Source organism: Bos taurus, chromosome 3 (assembly GCF_002263795.3).
Source record: "Bos taurus isolate L1 Dominette 01449 registration number 42190680 breed Hereford chromosome 3, ARS-UCD2.0, whole genome shotgun sequence".
Taxonomy (NCBI): domain Eukaryota; kingdom Metazoa; phylum Chordata; class Mammalia; order Artiodactyla; family Bovidae; genus Bos; species Bos taurus.
The window spans coordinates 36,311,513-36,332,186 of NC_037330.1; the positions used below are offsets into that span (position 1 = coordinate 36,311,513).

At 42.8% G+C, this 20,674-nt stretch overlaps 1 protein-coding gene and 1 long non-coding RNA gene across 2 annotated transcripts in view; one reads left to right on the plus strand and one right to left on the minus strand.

The window, feature by feature from the left end:
• Positions 1-1,359, minus strand: PRMT6 (protein arginine methyltransferase 6). Its single transcript, NM_001014962.1, has one exon. It carries the CDS (start codon positions 1,343-1,345, stop codon positions 218-220), a length of 1,128 nt encoding a protein of 375 aa, NP_001014962.1. The 5' UTR covers positions 1,346-1,359; the 3' UTR covers positions 1-217.
• A 12,061-nt stretch (positions 1,360-13,420) lies between these two features.
• LOC132344868 (uncharacterized) overlaps positions 13,421-20,674 on the plus strand; it is a 76,835-nt gene continuing 69,581 nt past the window's right edge. The window contains exons 1-2 of the long non-coding RNA XR_009493905.1: positions 13,421-16,690; positions 19,296-19,447. This is a non-coding gene — a long non-coding RNA (uncharacterized lncRNA). The remainder of the gene's footprint in view (positions 16,691-19,295; positions 19,448-20,674) is intronic.

Here is a 20,674-nt window from a genome sequence, read left to right on the forward strand (position 1 = left end):
GGGGATTGAAAACATTTTTTAATAAATACCGCCAGAAGAATCTCCTGGAAGGGAGACTGAAGTCACTCTCCCTCCCCAGGAGCCCTGGGGGAAAAGGGAGACGGAAGATAATGCCCCCTACTTGCACGTGAAATCTCCCTTACTCCGCCGACCAACCCTCCGCCTCTCCCGCGCCGGTCTGGCCGCCTTGGGAGGTAGCTGGGAGAGAAGACCGCGCTCAGTCCTCCATGGCAAAGTCTTTGGTCTTTTCCTCCTGGTCGCCCACTTTGTAGCGCAGCAGCACGCGCAGGTGACGGTGGTGGTCCTGGGAGGGCAGCAGCGTGATCTCTCCGGAAACATCCGTGTCTTGCTCCACTTGCACCGGCTCGTTCAGGTAGAGGAGCGCCTGCTTCCAGTGCGTGACGGGGTGAAAAGGCGAGGTGGAGAGCACCACGGGTTTCTCCGAGTCCCCTCCGGGGAAGGTCACCTGGAACCAGATGGCAAAGCCGTGCATGGGAGCCGAGCCATAGCAGCTGAAGCGGAAGCGCCCGCCCACCCCGGCCTCCAGCTCCTGCTCCAGGCCGGCGCGGGCCAGCTCCAGCCGAGCAAAGCACTGCGGCCGGGCCAGCACATCCTCGCCGGAGAGGCCTTGTACCACGATTTCTGAGTGGCCCATGAGGCAGCGCGTGGCGAAGCTCTCCAGGCAGCTCATGTCCACGCCGTAGAGTTGCTTCATCTGGCTCCAGAAGCTTAGGCGCAACTCCAGCATCTGGTCGCTGATGGGCGCCACGAAGAGCTCGGCGGAAGCCGGCAGGAGAAGACCGCCCTCCTTCAGCCACTTGGTCCGCGCATGGAGCACAGAGCTCAGCATGGACTCGTGCAGAAGTCCGCAGCCCATCCACTCGCTCACGATGGCATCCACCTGCTCCGGCAACTCCACCGTCTCCACCGGTCCCGGCAGGACGTGCACCCGGTCCTCCAGCCCGTTGAGCCGCACCACTTCCCGGGCCTGTTGCCAGATGTCGCTGGCCTCCACCGCGTACACGCGCCGGGCCCCTGCCTGGGCACAGAAGATGCTGAGGATGCCGGTGCCCGCGCCCACGTCCAGCACGGTCTTGCCTCTCAGCGCTGCCCAGTTCCGCAGGATGCCCAGGCGGTAGGCATCGGTGCGGACGCGGTCGGCAATCATCTCCTCGTGGACCGATACGTCCGAGTAGCACTGGTAGTACAGCTGGTCCCGCTCCCGCCTAGTCCTCCGGGGTCGCGGCACAGCCACCTCCAACTCTCCGCCATCTTCCTCTTCAGTTCCCTCCCCTCCTTCGCCGCCGCCCCCCGACTCAAGCTTTCTTCTCTTGGGCTGCGACATCTTGGCGGCTTGGGCCGACTCCCGGCGTGCATTGCGCGCCGCGTCTCGGGCTCCAGGAAGCGGGGCCTTATGGTAGTTGTAGTGCGCGCTCGTGCCTCCCGGTTTTGGCAGGTCGCCGGGCTTATGTCAGCCAGATACCAATGATCTGTACTCTGCTCTTTTTCCTGCTCCTTTGGTGTCTTGGAATCCCCTTTCCATCCCCTGCACCCACATTCCATGGTTCTGTACGTTCCTTCTCCTTCTCTCAGATTCTCCAGTCTCTTGCTTTCACGCCCTTCGTGACACGGACACGCCCACTTAAAACTGAAAATCCATGTTTTGTCTTGTCCAACTCCCAGAATTTTTTATTACACAGAATTTTCTGGGCGGCACCGTGCACCTACTGCCTCATCTGGACAGTTGCAACTCTTAAAGCTCTCCAAACATGGAGATTTGGAAATTGCACTACGTGTTTTTTTTCTCCGTTTTCAGGGGAGGTAGAATGCAAAAGGGAAAAGGCAATGGCAGCCCACTCCAGTACTTTTGCCTGGAAAATCCCATGGACGGAGGAGCCTGGTAGGCTGCAGTCCATGGGGTCGCTAAGAGTCGGACACGACTGAGCGACTTCACTTTCACTTTCCACTTTCATGCATTGGAGAAGGAAATGGCAACCCGCTCCAGTATTCTTGCCTGGAGAATCCCAGGGACTGGGGAGCCTGGTAGGCTGCCGTCTATGGTGTCGCACAAAGTCGGACACGACTGAAGCGACTTAGCAGCAGCAGAATGCAAAAGTGTAAATGAAACTAAGTAAAAACCCAACAGTGTAAAACCCTGGTTTGGATTCCAGTGAGACCACAAATGAACGGAATGATTAGGACAAGTCATGTAAGTCCTCTTGCCTTCAATTACCCATGCACCTTCCAGCAACAAAGAATCTTCAAGGCAGTTGAAAATTAAGTTTCTGGTCTCTATTTTAGGAGAATAGTTATTTGGCTTTTAGTTCTGCTTGGGTAATTCTGTGACTCATTCAAGGGTTAAATCTTGGAAACTTCCAGTCCAAGGAGTAGTTGAAAAGCAACTGTTGCTAGGTGTATTCTGGTAGCTGATTTTTTTCCCTCCATAGGTAACTGAATCCTTTATCACCTGTGATCATTTCTCTGCTTCAACTCACTTTTTTCTGCCTGTTTCCATGTCTGGGCTAGATTGGTACTCCCTTCTTCCTCTTCTATGTTCCTTTCAGTCAACTATCAGCTGTTAACCTCTTCCCTCTGAGATGTTCATAGTAGAAATAAATGCATTTAAAAATACATGTGATGTCTATATGGGTGTCTGTGTTCTTCACAAGTAAGGTGAGGAAAAAATTTTCTCCTGGCTTAAAAAAAAAATAACACGAAGAAAATTGACTTATTTTCTTGTAGTCTCAAACTGTTTCTTTTTAACAATGGGCCTGTATTCCTTATCTGGGGGAGGGTTCCTTCAGCCCATTCTCTATTAATCTGTCATTGAATGAAATAGATTTATTGACCTGACATCCTCAGCTGTACTTGTTTATTACAGTTTTTTCATTTATTTTTGGCTGGGCTGGATCTTTGTTGGGCTACTCTCTAAGTTGTGGTGCCAAGGCTTCTCTTTGTGATGGCTTCTCTTGTCTCAGAGCAAGGGCTCTAGAGCATGAGGACTTCAGTAGTTGAGATGCACTGGCTTAGTTGCTTGCCTCGCTGCATCTTCCAGGACAAGGAATTGACCCCAGGTCCCCTGCATTAGCAGGAAGATTCTTAACCACTGGACCACCAGGGCACTCCCTTTAGCTGTATTTCTAACTCAGGGCTCAACTCTGGCTGCTCATCAGAATCCTCTGTGGAGCTTTTAAAAAATACCTGTGTCTCACCTCAAACTAATTAAATCAGAAGCATTCCAGTGGAGCCTGCACATATAGTTTTAAAAACTACACAGGGAATTTGTGCAGCCAGAATGAGAACTATTTCTCACTAAAATGATGTTAGTTAAATTTTGCTTCATTAGTTTCATTGGGTAAATTATCTTTTTTCAGTGGCCTAGGCTGAAGCATTTAAGGCTAAAAATCTTCAGAGCATTTCCTCTCTGCCCAGCTTGATATCTTTTTAAGAAAATAGAGGCCCAGAACAGAACATGTGATTAAAGTTATAAATGTGACCACTTTAATATATTACTTCTAGGCTATTACTTAGTGTATACTTCTCTCATTCCTTTTGTCCTCAAAATCTTCTCCCTCCTGTTTTAAATGTATTCACTCACTACCTTATTTTCAATTTACTTACTTGCAATCTTTTTAAGGAAACATCTGAATATAAGTTTTGTTGGTTTTACCTCCAAAGTATATGAATCCATCTTTTCTCCACTGCCTACACCCTAGTCTAATTTTCCATCTTTGCTTATGTGGAAATCAGTCTCCTAAGAAATCTCTCAATTTCCAGTCTTACCCCTGTCTAATCCATTCTCCACAGAGCTACAAAAATTAGTTGTTCGAAGTCTAAATTGGACTATGTCATTCTCTAGTAACTTCTTCCAGTTACTGAAGCAATCCAGTAACTTCAAGTAACTTCCCATCTTATCTCAACTACTCATCCCAACTCCTCCTTGGGCTTGAGATAGACTGGTCTTCCACGTTTTTCCTGTCTTAAGTCTTCACTTAAGCTCTTGCAGAGGCTGGGACATTGTTTTTCTTCTTAGCACTTCCTTTTCATCTGTCAGATTTCAGCTTAAATATTATTGCCAAAGAAAGTCCTTCCCTGGCTCTTTTAAATACTATTTTCTGGGACTTCCCTGGTGGACTAGTGGTTAAGGTTTCACCTTCCAAGGCAGGAGTTGTGGGTGTTTGATCCCTGGCTGGGGAGCCGAGACCCCACATGCCTTGGGGTCAAAATACTAAAACATACAACATAAACAATTTTGTTACAAATTCAATAGTCAATAAAGACTTTAAAAATGGATCACATCAAAAAGTCTTGAAAAAAGGAAACCCTATTAAAAAAAAACAACTCACTATTTTCTAACCCCAGGTATGGTTTATTTCCTTCATATCTTTATTATTAGCTGAATTTCCAGCTGAATGTATGTAATTTGTCTATTTTCTGTAAAATATAAACTCCAAGAGACTTGGAGTTTTCCCCCCCATTATTGTATCAATAGTTCCTAGCAATAGAACAGAGCCTGACGTAGAGTATAGAGTATTTAGTAGTCTTCAATGAAGACTTGTTGTGGAAACGATTTTCAATAAAGTTGCCTGATTTATAGCAGAAATTGTTAAATTGTCATAACCAATATTTATACTTAATATTGTTAAAATGCCATATTTAATACACTAAGGGCTCAATAAATTTAAATTGAATTGCTAATTGTGGATTAAGTTCATAATATCCCTGTTGTGACTACCTAAACAATTCAATACACACAATTTTCAAAAGAATTAGAACTACTCATAATATTATAATCAGGGAACTATGAATTTGCTATTCATCTGTTTTAGTATTATGTTTAATCATGGGCCAATACACTGTGGATCTAAAAGATACTATACATATTATGAGAGTTACATATACCTGGGCTTTCTATTTTTGATGTTCCAGTTTGTTTAAATACAGAAATCACCACCTTTTGTGTTCATTTTCTATAAAGGATTTTTTTTTTTTTTTTTTTGACAGAAGTGCCTCTTTTTATGCTGGCAGCTTCCAAGTAACTGAAACATGGCAAGAACTACATCATTTAATGAATATTCATATCAAAGAGATATTTATAACATTTTCATGTCATTGTTCCTTTACCCTTCCCCAACATACACTTAGAGAATTATAATTAATTAATCCTTGAAATCCTAAAGAAACTACCTTCAATTCTTATACTAGGATTTTAAAAAATATATTTTTAAACAACAGATCTTCAAATTAAAGAGGAAAAGAATTTAAAAATAAGCATTTCTGGGAGGAAATCACATCAGAGCCAAAGATAAACAACTAACACAAGAAAGAAAGTTGAGAGTTAAAAATGGTATAATAATTTACCTATGTAAAAAAAATGTAAGAATAACAGATAACATTAACACAAAACATAAGCTTTTAAGGGTAAAGGGTTTTGTCTTTTTGTTTATTAATGTGTCCCTTGTTTCTAAATACTTAGTGTAGAGTAGATGTCCAGAATGTTTGTGGAACAAATGAATGAATGGATAAATGCATGAATGTGTACGATGCAGAAATTTGAGAACTCCTGCACTGGACAACCTGCAGACCGTTGCAGGCCATGCAGAGATTATGGGATGAAAGGTCTATTATTCTTTCTGCTGTGGTAAAACAAATTACTACAAATTAGCAACTTAAAACTACAAACATTTTTTAATCTCATGGTGTCTGTGGGTCAGAAGTTCAGGCATGCCTCACTGGGACCTCTGCAAGGCTGCAATCATGGTGTCCATCTGGCTACATTTGTTTCTGGATTTTGGGATTCTCTCCTCAAGCATGTAGTTGCTGTTCCTTGCAATTGTAGGACTGAGGTTTCCCTCTTTTCCCGACTTCCAGATGGAGGGTATTTTGGCCCTTCGAGGCTGCTGGCAGCTCCTTGCCACAGGGTCGTTTCCCAGGTTCTCTCACAACACACAGCTTCCCCAATGCCAGTAGAAAAAGCTGTCTTATCTCAGGGAGGGTCCTATTCCAAATAACTTCCCTGCCTCCCACCTTGCCAGGATGATGTTCCTTTTGATAAATTCAAAATAAACTCATTTGGGATTTCAATTACATCTGTTAAATAATGCTTTCTGCTGGAAAAAACAGCTCAGCATAGAGACCAAGTGTGTATTCCCACTGAAAGTTGCTAAATATTGAAACTATCTCAAAATTAGTCTATGGCTCAGAGAACTATGGGTATGGCTCATGGCAGTGGTAAAGAATCCTCCTGCTAGTGTAGGAGATGCAAGAGCCGTGGGTTCGATTCCTGGGCCAGGAAGATCCCCTGGAGTAGGAAATGGCAGCACACTCCAGTATTCTTGCCTGGAAAATTCCATGAACAGAGGAGCCTGGCAGGCTATAATCCATGGGGTCATGAAGAATTGGCTGTGACTGAATACACATGAGTAACTACTCAAGGCATGGGGAGATGACTGATCAAATAGATCAGAAACAAAGTTTTGAACAAGCTGTTCACCATATCTAAGCCAAAGATTTTAATACAACAAAGTTGCCTTAGTCACCCTTGAGTTTCTGAACCCCGCCATGTGAAAAAAAAAAAAAATCATGTATCATGGCTACATTTTTAGTTTGGGTCCAGGAAGAGAAGATTCCTGGAATGAAGCCAAGCTGAGCTGAGCCTAAATGAACCCAGTAGACTGTAGCTCTCATATAATGGAAGAAAGAAACATAAAACTTTCGTTGTTAGAAGCCACTGGGATATTGGAGTTCTTGTTACTACAGCAAAAACAAAGCTGTCTATTAATAACATAAATATACATACAGAATGAACAATCATTATTGTTCAAGATCAAGATATAAAACATTACCAGTGTCATAACTGTACCTGTGTGCCTCTAATCCTGTACTTTTTCTCCTTCCCAAAGGCAAGTATCCTGATAATACCATAAAATACTCAGTGACCTGGCTTTTTGAACCTCATATACACCTAAATCATGCAGTATATGTTCCCTAGTGTCTGATTTCTTTTGCTCACCATTATGGCTCTGAGATTCACCCATGTGACTATGTGTAGCAGTATTTTTCACTTTCCTTGCTTTATTTTGTAGTATTCCATTGTATGAATACACAATTTGTTTAACTAGGTTTCTGTTGTTGCATGGGTCCTTTGAGATAGAAATAATCATTCCTATCAGTAATTTCATATTTTTTGTATGGTTATTTTGACTCAATATTTTATACTTTATATAATTTATTTATTATTATATATTAAGTGCCTTAATAATAGCTAAAGTTTGTGTGTTTGCCATGTATGAGGCATTGTTTAAATGTTTTATATGCATCATTAATTAATTCATTCAGCAAATAGGTGCTGAACACTCGACACTCTATATCAAAAAGTATAAGGGTAAACAATACAGAAAAAATCCCTGCTTTTATGGAGTTTATACTTTAGGGAATAATCTCTGATTCTCAAAATCTATGAGGTGGACATTAATAAATCAAGGCACATAATAGTTATGTCAATCACTTATTTATCTTTTCTATAGGATCGTAAATTTCTTTTAGGCAGGAACCAAGTTCCTTTATCTTCCTACAGTCTAGTGGAACACCATACACATAGACATAATATTAATTATTTTGATGGCAATTAATATTTATTTTGTGCTTTCTATTCCCCAGAGACAACTGAAGTTTCATAAAACCTCTCTGGTTCAGTTCAGTTCAGTCACTCAGTCATGTCCGACTCTTTGCAACCCCATGAATCGCAGCACACCCAGGCCTCCCTGTCCATCACCAACTCCCGGAGTTCACTCAAACTCACGTCCATTGAGTCGGTGATGCCATCCAGCCATCTCATCCTCTGTCGTCCCCTTCTCCTCTTGCCCCCAATCCCTCCCAGCATCAGAGTCTTTTCCAATGAGTCAACTCTTCTCATGAGGTGGCCAAAGTACTGGAGTTGCAGCTTCTGCATCATTCCTTCCAAAGAACAGCCAGGGCTGATCTCCTTCAGAATGGACTGGTTGGATCTCCTTGCAGTCCAAGGGACTCTCAAGAGTCTTCTCCAACACCACAGTTCAAAAGCATCAATTCTTCGGCACTCAGCCTTCTTCACAGTCCAACTCTTGCATCCATACATGACTACTGGAAAAACCATAGCCTTGACTAGACAGACCTTTGTTGGCAAAGTAATGTCTCTGCTTTTGAATATGCTATCTAGGTTGGTCATAACTTTCCTTCCAAGGAGTAAGCGTCTTTTAATTTCATGGCTGCAGTCACCGTCTGCAGTGATTTTGGAGCCTCCAAAAATAAAGTCTGACACTGTTTCCACTGTTTCCCCATCTATTTCCCATGAAGTGGTGGGACCGGATGCCATGATCTTCCTTTTCTGAATGTTGAGTTTTAAGCCAACTTTTTCACTCTCCTCTTTCACTTTCATCAAGAGGCTTTTTAGTTCCTCTTCACTCTGGTAGGTATCATAATTAACCCCTTTAGAGATCAGAAAATAAGCAAAAAGAGGCTACCTGACTCGTCATTGGTCTAGGTTCCTTTGCTGTCTATATGTGTTTTGAAATTAATCCATGTCATTGCATAAAACAGTACTTCCTCCTCTTATATTTCTGCATAGCATTCAGTTTTCAGCTTCCTCAAAGTCATTATGGATCATACTGTATCTATGGATGACTTTGCATCAAGGAGGGACCCAAGCTTTTTGTTTTTTTTCATCTCTGTTCTGCAGCTTTTCTTTTTCTATACATCAAAGAAAAGGGGAAAATTATACATCATGTTTTTATCTAACCACTGCCTGTGTTTTACTCAGAAGAGTTGTGGTGTGGGAATTGTTAGTAATGCTGTACTAGACTGACTATATATATGAAAACCTTAGTTGGTTTAATAAAAGTCAACTATACTTCAATAAAATGAGAAAAAAATAAAGTGAAATTTTTAAAGAAAAAGAATATTAGTTTATTCACTTAATATTGTTGAGCTCCCTCTACATATCTAGCACCATGCTGGGTTTTAAGGAAAAGAGGAGGAAACAGTATCGTTTTTCACCATAAGGAGTTCACAATTGTTGGAGGAGGTCACTCAAAGGATTTTACTGCCTATTGTTGGACCTGGGCAATCAGAGGCTCCCTGCACTCTCTCCTGCCCTTGGAATGTATGCTCTGCCCATTCTATCTCATCAATCAGTCAGTTCAGTCGCTCAGTCATGTCCAACTCTTTGCGACCCCATGGACAAGCAGCACACCAGGCCTCCCTGTCCATCACCAACTCCCGGAGTCTACCTAAACTTGCGTCCATTGAGTCGGTGATGCCATCCAAACATCTCATCCTCTGTCGTCCCCTTCTCCTCCTGCCTTTAATCTTTCCCAGCATCAGGGTCTTTTCAAATGAGTCAGCTCTTCACATCAGGTGGCCAGAGTATTGGAGTTTCAGCTTCAATATCAGTCCTTCCGATGAACATTCAGGACTGATCTCCTTTAGGATGGACTGGTTGGATCACCTTGCAGTCCAAGGGACTCTCAAGTCTTCTCCTACACCACAGTTCAAAAGCATCAATTCTTCGGCACTTAGCTTTCTTTATAGTCCAACTTTCACCTCCATACGTGACTACTGGAAAAACCATAGCCTTGACTAGATGGATCTTTGTTGGCAGTTTTTAATATGCTGTCTAGGTTGATCATAACTTCCCTTCCAAGGAGTAAGCGTCTTTTAATTTTATGGCTGCAACCACCATCTGCAGTGATTTTGGAGCCCCTAAAAATAAAGCCAGCCACTGTTTCCCCATCTGTTTGCCATAAAGTGATGGGACTAGATGCCATGATCTTAGTTTTCTGAATGTTGAGCTTTAAGCCAACGTTTTCACTCTCCTTTTTTGCTTTCATCAGGAGGCTCTTTAGTTCTTCACTTTCTGCCATAAGAGTAGTGTCATCTGCATATGTGAGGTTTCTGGTATTTCTCCTGGCTATCTTGATTCCATTTGTACTTCATTCAGCCCAGCATTTCTCATGATGTACTCTGCCAGAGCAATATCCAGGATATATAGTTTTAAGAAAAGTTGCAGTTGAGACCATCTGTATGTGTATATGACTGAACCCCATTAAAGCCTTTATATAAAGTTTAAATAAGAGTGGCAAACAGGTATGGAGACCCACTCAGCTTTCTGCCACCCAAGAAAAGCCTTGTATACAAGTTCCCTTGCTTATTAAACCTGCCACCTACCAATTCAGATTGATCTTCCTGATTCTTTGGTCTCTCCTTGCTCTCTGTGTAGGAGGCTAGTTTCAGATTTTCTTTGGGTAGCTCCTAAATTTGATGAACCAACAATTGGTGAGCCAATCGGGAGACCAAAGACGTGAGCCTTGAGAAAGAGACATCAGCTGGGGAAGACTGGAGCTGGCCACTGAGCTCTGTGTGGGAAGGGGTGGCCCATATGTTAGTTAGATGATTATGGACTTTATGTGTGTGCAGGATCCACAGACACAGCAAAGAAGGAAAGCACATGGCTGGGCAGGGGGCTGGCCTCTACTGTGGGCTGGCTGCCAGCCACCAATGCTCGACTAGAGGCTGACGCCCAAGTCAGAAAGCAGGAAGAGGGGCTGCTATTAGAGAACGATGTGTGGCTGTCCACTACTCTGCCAGCTGTAAGCCTGGCAAACAAGATGGGAGAGCAGGATAAGACGCTGGAGATCTTAACATGCCATTTGCAAAGACAGAAGTGCTCAACCTAGAGGCTAGGTGATGAACTCTCAAAAAACTAAAGGCACAGGCACAACCATAAAGTTTTTGGTAGTCATATGATCAGGTAAAACCTGCATTGTCCCACAAACAATGATTGACAAGATGCAAGCCTATCCAGTCTATAAGAGCATGCAGTGCAAGCCTTTGTGGATGTGGGGGTTTGGGAAGACTTTTACTCCCTGCTGTTTTGATGCCTCCATCCCTCACACTGCCTGGTAAAGAAAGGGCATATGTGGGACTGGGGATCAGAGCGATAAATCACCTTTGACAAATGAAAAATACTAACGAAATGGGTAAAAGTTCTAATCATCTCCCAAGCTGGGCTACCATTTAAATTAGATGTGTTTGTGATTTATAAAGGTATGGGTTGGGCACTGAGATCCTGTTGTGCCACTGTAAGCTGGACCTACTGAAACATGCTGTATCTGGAATAGAACATGCACCATTGAAAGATGGGAAAACAGGAGGGTCCTGATCTAGAACATCCCACCTTCAGCATATCTCCACATGCCTGACAGTGCTGCCTCCCTTGGCCAATATGTATGGTATGTGCAACCAGGTCAAATTCTTAAAGCTGCAGTCACTTAAGGATCAGGCCACATGTGTAATTCTTAAAAGGAAAAGACTTTCCCATCAAGATTTCTCTTAAATATCTGTCTTTTGCCCTTAGGCGTCTGCTGCGCCTCTGTTTACTGGTCACAGGATGAACAAAAAAATGGAAATACTTTTATATAGTGAGCCCACATGTATGCCCAACAAAGGAATCAATCCAACTGTTGGGTATTGTGGAAAGCGGCCCCTTTCTAGCGAATCAGGATTACTGTGGTGGCAGTGCCATTCTGGGGAGAGAACTGGAAGGCCATAAAACAGTACATAAGGTAGAACAAGCTAGGACTAGTACTCTTAATTCATCTGGCATTACCAATACGTGATCTGAAGACCTGGCCTGTGGCACGGATATCAACAACTCTGGGCATGGGTATTCTTTTTCTCAGTCAAACTACACAGGCAACCCATCAAACTGCTGACCAGAAGGGTCCAAAAAATACCACCACTATCATCAGGGGTGACTAACACTCAGATTTAGGATAGTTTCCTGTGGCTCACGCTGGGTTATTGACATTTGAACACCTGACATCCCCATGCTGGAAACAGATGAATCACTCTCGACAGAACCAACACTATTGTACTAGGAATATGGGATGGATACCACCAGAACAGTGTGGTCATGCCGTCGCATGGAAGGATAGTGACCTTTAGGCATTGACTGGTTGTGACACCCAGATATTTGTTGGAGAGCCCAAAAGGAACCAGTGGTTGTATGGCACAAATCTTTGGACATGGCTTCCACCAGGGTGGTTGGGCCACTGTGCTCTATCCAGGTCTTCCCTGGGGACTGGGGAGACACCCGCCCCCCCTCTGCCCTGCCAGGGTCCAGCCCCAGCAGGATCCAGGAGTACCCTCAGGATGAGGGCTTAGGCGATAAGGATAGCAAAGCGGAGAGCAGGGCTTGATCTTCCTTGATAAACACAGAAAGCCAATAAAGCTCCTGTGTTCCAAGGAGTCATCCTGAAAGAAGAACAGAGAGAGAAAAGGAGGGAAAAGGAAAAAAAGAATGACACGGGGAGACTAAGCTTCCGTGAGTGAGGCCCATAACTTTATTTTCAAAAGGACCTTTTATACCTTGACTTGTACATAGAGGGAAATGAAAGATGCAAAGTCATACAAAGTCAGCCCAAACATTACATCTGTTTTGTCTTTATCAAAACCAGGATTTTTTCTGCACACCTTCCTCATAAACAATGTTGTGTACATTATCTTCTGGCCTTGGAGGCCTGTGGACATTTTATGACCCTTTTTTGATAAAGGTTGCTCAACCAGAAAACTTGTTTTCCCTTAAAGTGTTTCTTCTTTATTTCTCCCAGCCTCAGAAAGTACTAAATAAAGATACATTCTCATGGAGCAAAGGTGCAGTGGGTCACAACAAAGAAAGAACCGATTAGCTCAAAGGTCTGATGTGGTTAATTCCAAGGCTGCTACTTGTTTTTCTTACATTCCAACTATGTTAACCAATGCACTTCCAGGTGCACAATGGATAAGGGATATGGGAACTCTGCAGCAAGCATTGGCTCAATAATGAAGCCCTTTACCAGTACTATCTATTCTAATAATTTTTCATCCCTTAAAGGACTCTATGCTCATTAGGACTTTTAGAATGTTTTGGCTTCCCGTGCCTTTCAAGGTTGAGGAGTTGTGAACAATCATGTGTGTTAATTGCAAGAGTATGGCTAAACCTGTCAGGCAAGCTAGAATGCCAACAGAGGGGCTAAAATAGAAGTATTTCTTTTATGTCCAAGAGACTTATTAACTAAAGCCCTAAGTTGACTTTTTCCAGAGAAAGCTGGTTGGGGACAGCCCCCTGTTAATGTCAGAAGAGTTGGTGAAAGGCATAATATAATAAACAACAGACAGATTCTGGTTTTGGGGTGGATGCTCGAGCAGATTCAGGGGGTCCCTTGAGGCCTGATCCGCCTTTGCCTGTCAGGTCTCTTCCGCATGACCTTTGTCATGGGTGGGATCTCCCGTGGTGGCTCCCGGCACACCGCCCCCCCCCCCCCCCCCCCGCCCCCGCCAAGTAACAAAAATGGTCACCCTCCTTCTCCTCTGGGCCGGATGAGCACATTCTGTTTTCCACTGCTACAGTCACTTGGCTACTGTCTTTGTTCCCTTCACTGGCCTGAGGATGTTACAGCCCACATACAAAGCCCTCACTGAATTCACCCAGCAAACCTTAAATGATAGTCAGCAAAGCCTGTCTTTACTGAACAATGAAATGCCTCTAATGAAATGTCTCTAATGAAAAATACTGTCCTCCAAAACTGGATGGCCTTGGACATTATTACTGTCTGGAAAGGAGGCACTTGTGCCATTATAGGAACAGAATGTTGTCTGTTCATACCTAATGAGTCTGCTTATCTTTATTAAATCACATGGGGAAACACGTGACAGCTATGTGATCTGACCACCCCACCCCCATGCCCATCCTAGGGGGCTTAATAAATCAGCGGTTCAAATAATCACGGCCTTTTGGTGAAAAACACTGTTACTTATTTTGGGAAGCATTATCTTTTCCTGCATTTTCTCTTGCATGTGCCTATATGGCTTCTGTGGAATCTGCCTCCAGTGCAGCCTGAGAATTGCCAAATGAGCCACCTTCCTGCTAGTGAAACCCTTTGCTGACCGCTCAGGGCACAGAAATGCAAAAAAGCAAAATGGCTGTCTGAGGAGGCCTTACAAACAGCTGTGAAAAGAAGAGAAGCGAAAAGCAAAGGAGAAAAGGAAAGATATAAGCATCTGAATGCAGAGTTCCAAAGAATAGCAAGGAGAGATAAGAAAGCCTTCCTCAGCGATCAATGCAAAGAAATAGAGGAAAACAATAGAATGGGAAAGACTAGAGATCTCTTCAAGAAAATTAGAGATACCAAGGGAACATTTAATGCAAAGATAGGCTCGATAAAGGACAGAAATGGTATGGACCTAACAGAAGCAGAAAATATTAAGAAGAGGTGGCAAGAATACACAGAAGAACTGTACAAAAAAGAGCTTCATGATCAAGATCATCATGATGGTGTGATCACTCATCACACCTGGAGCCATACATCCTGGAATGTGAAGTCAAGTGGGCCTTAGGAAGAATCACTACGAACAAAGCTAGTGCAGGTGATGGAATTCCAGTTGAGCTATTTCAAATCCTGAAGGATGATGCTGTGAAAGTGCTGCACTCAATATGCCAGCAAATTTGGAAAACTCAACAGTGGCCACAGGACTGGAAAAGGTCAGTTTTCATTCCAATCCCAAAGAAAGGCAATGCTCAAAGCACAATTGCACTCATCTCACACGCTAGTAAAGTAATGCTCAAAATTCTCCAAGCCAGGCTTCAGCAATACGTGAAACGTGAACTTCCAGATGTTCAAGCTGGTTTTAGAAAAGGCGGAGGAACCAGAGATCAAATTGCCAACATCTGCTGGATCATGGAAAAAGCAAGAGAGTTCCAGAAAAACATCTATTTCTGCTTTATTGACTATGCCAAAGCCTTTGACTGTGTGGATCACAATAAACTGTGGAAAATTCTTCAAGAGATGGGAATACCAGACCACCTGACCTGCCTCTTGAGAAACCTATATGCAGGTCAGGAAGCACCAGTTAGAACTGGACATGGAACAACAGACTGGTTCCAAATAGGAAAAGGAATATGCTAAGGATGTATATTGTCACCCTGCTTATTTATCTTACTATATGCAGAGTACATCATGAGAAACGCTGGACTGGAAGAAACACAAGTTGGAATCAAGATTGCCGGGAGAAATATCAATAACCTCTGATACGCAGATAACACCACCCTTACAGCAGAAAGTGAAGAGGAACTAAAAAGCCTCTTGAAAGTGAAAGAGGAGAGTGAAAAAGTTGGCTTAAAGCTCAACATTCAGAAAACTAAGATCATGGCATCTGGTCCCATCACTTTATGGGAAATAGATGGGGAAACAGTGGAAACAGTGTCAGACTTTATTTTTTTGGGCTCCAAAAATCACTGCAGATGGTGACTGCAGCCATGAAATTAAAAGACGCTTACTCCTTGGAAGGAAAGTTATGACCAACCTAGATAGCATATTGAAAAGCAGAGACATTACTTTGCCAACAAAGGTCCATCTAGTCAAGGCTATGTTTTTTCCAGTGGTCATATATGGATGTGAGAGTTGGACTGTGAAGAAAGTTGAGCACTGAAGAATTGATGCTTTTGAACTGTGGTGTTGGAGAAGACTCTTGAGAGTCCCTTGGACTGCAAGGAGATCCAACCACAAAGGAGATCAGTCCTGGGTGTTCATTGGAAGGACTGATGCTGAAGCTGCAACTCCAGTACTTTGGCCACCTCATGGGAAGAGTTGACTCATTGGAAAAGACCCTGATGCTGGGAGAGATTGGGGGCAGGAGGAGAAGGGGACGACAGAGGATGAGATGGCTGGATGGCATCAAGGACTCAATGGGCATGAGTTTGAGTGAACTCCAGGTGTTGGTGATGGACAGGGAGGCCTGATGTGCTGTGATTCATGGGGTTGCTAAGAGTCGGACATGACTGAGCGACTGAATTGAACTGAACTGAACTGAACAGGGCACATTGTGGAGGATGGGTGGGTGTGAAATTTTAAGAGCCAGTCAGGAGCGATGAAGTGCTGAGGGAAGTAATTGAGAGGATGTGACCGCCTGTTGACCTGTAAGCTGGATCCAGGCAACTGGAGGCTCCTAACCCCTCCCCTGTCCTGGAAATGTACATTTTGCCCTCCGTTACCACACCCGCGTGCTCAGTTGCTTCAGTTGTGTCCAACTCTTTGCGACCATATGGATTGTAGCCCGCCAGATTCCTCTGTCCATGGGCGTTTCCAGGCAAGAGCACTGGAGTGGATCGCCATGCCCTCCTCCATACCCAGGGATCAAACCAGCGTCTCGTGGGTCTCCTGCATTGGCAGGTGGATTCTTTACCCACTGAGCCATCTAGGATGCCCCTCCGTTCCCACAGCCCAAGCCATTTCATGGATGAAGCCTTGAGAGAGTAAGACGTTGTTGAGACCGTCAGTCAGGTATTGTTGGACTTTGTACCTGATTGAACCCCATTAAAGCCTCTATTCAAACTTAAGATCCTGCCAGACGAGTGGGGAGATCTTACCGTCTTACCGCCACCCACGACAAGCCTCTTAGGTAAGTCCCCTTTCCTTTTAACCTGCGGCCTACAGTCCACAGGGTGGAAACGTGCCCGGCACGACTGAGCATGCGCGTGCATGCCACCAGTCTGGACAGGTCTGTTTCTTTGTTAAATCGCCTGGAGCCAGTTTCAGATTGCAGTGGAAAGTCCAGAGGGTGCAAACCAACATGAGTACACAGAGTTGAAAATCGACTTGCTAGTCCTTTAAACCAGGTTTGTATACGGTTTGCAAATAATGCTGAGTTTCTTTCTTGAAAACTTGAGGGTAATTCTTGTATTATTCAAATGTTTTCCTCACATGGCTCTGCAGATATTTAATTCTCACTCTGAGTTTTCTTGCTGATTTGAGGCACTATGGTGTTACTCTTCTGATGAATACTGTTACGTTCTCCATTTACATGCCTTTAGGATATCTGGATAGTGTAATGGCCATACTTAAGAATTCAGTTAATTTTCACTTTCATGTGTATTAAAGCTCTTTGTAAAGTGCTGTAAAATGATATTATAATTATTGTTGTTGTTATTGGGTTTATGCTTTCTCTGCCTAGTTAACACGAGGAAATGCCTGGATGATTAAATCTGCTTTTTTGTTTTTAAAATGTCTATCAGGTTGAAGACTTTCTTCAAGGACGGAAAGCTAAATTTAACAGATACTTGCAGGCTTCTCTTTATATTCTCAAGTATGGTTTACAGCCTCAAGCATGGCTGTCTTTAATGACAGAACTACCTTTTATCTTCTCTTTGCAAGATAAGATTGATCTATTTTTTAAGTTAATACACCACTGGCTTTATATCCTTGTATATAGGCTTTGGGAATAGGTTAAAGCCTCTTTCTGTTGTATTATTTACTGTGCAGCCCTATTCGAAAATACAGTGAATACACTGAAATTAATAACTCTAGAAGGGTGCAAAGTGATAGTATTCACATTCAATTACAGAGCTCATCTATTACATTAATATAATAGTGATGTGATTTGAATGTAATATTTTAGTGAATAAAAATAAAGTGACAGGCTAACAGAATTTTAGCTTTTGAGTTGAGAAAAAAGAAGGAAGATAAATGGTTAGCAGACGTGGCTAATAGCTCAAATGCATGTGCTATAAGCCCTTATTTGAGTGTCAACTCTTAGCAAAGGACACCAAAGAAATGAACTTGAATATCCATTTGATTAACTAACTTCTTAAAAACTGAAATAGGCTTTTATGTACTTTGGAGAGAATTGCTAGCAAAAAGGATAAGAGGGTGGGTTTTTAATGGAGTTAATCTTCTAAGAAATTACTCCTTAGGAGTTAGAAATACAGAAAAGCAAGATAAACTTGAAATAAGCCTGATAAATCCTATCTTACTCATTGTCTTCACTTAATAGATACTTTGGATCCGGATTAATGTTGCTCAAGCACCAGGAGAAATCCTATTCTTTATGTGTCATCTACCCCTCTTACTGAACTAATGATTACTTTTCTACTTACAAGTTATGAGTTAAGTCACTGAAAGCAGTTACTGGGTAGAGTCCTAGTTCTTGCCTTAAGGCTCTAATGAGTCTTCATATGTTCTGTAAATGGCTATTGTCAGACCTGCCTGAGGATTGGAATCATCTGTGTAGCTTGTAAGAAATATGCATGCCTGGGTCTCTTTTGGAAAAGACCCTGACGCTGAGAAATATCGAAGGCAGGAAGAGAAGGGGACGACAGAGGATGAGATGGTTGGATGGCATCACTGACTTGATGGATGTGAGTTTGAGCAAGCTCTGGGGATTGGTGATGGACAGGGAAGCCTGGCGTGCTGCAATCAATGGGGTTGCAGAGTTGGACATGACTGAGCTATTGAACTGAACTGAACTGAAGTAATACCTGCACACTGTAAAAACATCGGAAAAGACAAGCAAAAAGAAGAAAATAACTTCAAATATGACCACTGTTCATATTTTAGAATACATAAATGGATATTTGGAGTTTAACTATAGTACAGAGCATTTGCCTTTGCAATCAGAAGCTTAATTCCATAGGTGCTCCATAGAGTGTTTTTTTTTTTTTTGTATAAAATTATATATTATTTGTTCAATTGACCTTCTTTACTGAAGGGAAGATCCCACTCATCCTTTCTTTCTCTTCTCAAACATTTTTCTGGTTCTTTCCTTAGTTAAGTGTCTTATCTGAATTTACTGTGGGGGTCCAGCAGAGCTGATAATGGGTTTTTGGAATGATCAGCCTTGGGGACATACCAAACTGGTGTGATGACAATTCCCCTATCCAATTACTTATCTGCTCAAAACATTTACTGAGCACCTACTTATATGCCAGACACTATGCTATGTGTTGGTAACACCCAGTCCCTTCCCTGGAGAAACTTTGCACTCGAATATGGAAGATTGACAACAAATAGAAATTAGGGTATATTCCGTATGAAATATGAAAGATGTATGCACAGGGTGTTGAGTGCACAGATAAAGGATATCTAAATCAGAATAGGGAATTGGGGGCAGGGGGATGCATTTATAAAAAGGATGTGAAATCTGGATGTGGGAGCCCAAAACACCAAATGTGATTGTTACTGATTCTGGAAATCCTTACCAAGGAGAGTACTCAGTCTTTACCTACTGTGTTACAGAGGAGACTGGAAAGCTGTTTTATTTCCTGATGCTCATTTTTAAAAATAGCATTCTGTTCTCTTTTTCATGGATGCAGTATTTTTTTATTTTATTTCTGATAGTCTTAGTAATATTTTGAAAATTTCTTCTCCCTGCTTTAGTGACTTTTATTTCTTCTGAGGTGACTTTTCCATTTACTTGTTTGTTTTGATCCCTATCTGTCAAGGTAGACATCATATTCTTCTGAGAAAGCTCTTCTAATCGCCTGTCTGACAAGTTATTTTTAAGCCTGACTTTCCACCTTTGTGAAGTACAAGGGTAAGCAGCCTGAAGTCTCAGCATTCAGGATGTGAATGTGCCCTGCGGAGAAACCATCACCCAGGTGATCTGGTCTTATAATGGTGGGCGGGATTCCTGTTCTTTAAAAGACTTCTTACCAGACTTCTTGTTTTGGCTTTGTTTTCACCTATGCCTCAGACAGGGGTGGGGTGGGATAGGGTGGTGTGTGGGTATGGGGCACAGTTATAGTCTTAAATGGGGTTATTTTTCACTTCCTTCATTGCCTGCTTTGCCTTTTGCCTTCCTGAGTCTGCTGTCAAGTTCCAATTACTTATCATTTACTTTTTTGACTTCTAAACTTTCCTTCCTTTTCTCTGTTCTCTTTGTCCTTGTGGCTTTGTGCCTTAAAACAACTCCATTATGGTATGGTTTAGGAGGGAGAGAGAATAAATTCATGTAATCTGTCTCTTTTTGACCTGCCTTAAGTGCTTTCTTTTTTGTTGGACATTGTACTAAGAATTTAATTTATAATAATTCTAAGAGACAGGCATTATTATTGGGAAGTGAAGATTTATCATTTGGAGATTAGGCAAGTGAAGTTCAGAGATCAAGTGGCCAAAGAGCTAGTGGTGGAGCTGTGGCAAGTAAGTGACTCTCAGATCTGTAGAGTGGTTCACGTAGGTTATGATTCTTCTTTGGGCCTAATGCAGCAAAGATAAGATTGTCCTGCATTTATCAGATTCCTGGTTCCAAACCCAGCTTTAGATTTGAGGACAGTAAGGACCATAGGAAATAGATGGGGAAACAGTGGAAACAGTGTCAGACTTTATTTTTGGGGGCTCCAAAATCACTGCAGATGGTGACTGCAGCCATGAAATTAAAAGATGCTTACTCCTTGGAAGGAAAGTTATGACCAACCTAGATAGCATATTGAAAAGCAGAGACATTACTTTGCCAACAAAGGTCTGTCTAGTCAAGGCTATGGTTTTTCCAGTGGTCATGTATGGATGTTAGAGTTGGACTGTGAAGAAGGCTGAGCGCCGAAGAATTGATGCTTTTGAACTGTGATGTTGGAGAAGACTCTTGAGAGTCCCTTGGACTGCAAGGAGATCCAACCAGTCCATTCTGAAGGAGATCAGCCCTGGGATTTCTTTGGAAGGAATGATGCTAAAGCTGAAACTCCAGTACTTTGGCCACCTCATGAGAAGAGTTGATTCATTGGAAAAGACTCTGATGCTGGGAGGGATTGGGGGAGGAGAAGGGGACGACAGAGGATGAGATGGCTGGATGGCATCACTAACTCGATGGACGTGAGTCTGGGTGAACTCCG

Excerpts from the sequence above, each read along its gene's own strand:
- PRMT6 (NM_001014962.1), bottom strand. The coding sequence starts at position 1,345 with ATGTCGCAGCCCAAGAGAAGAAAGCTTGAGTCGGGGGGCGGCGGCGAA.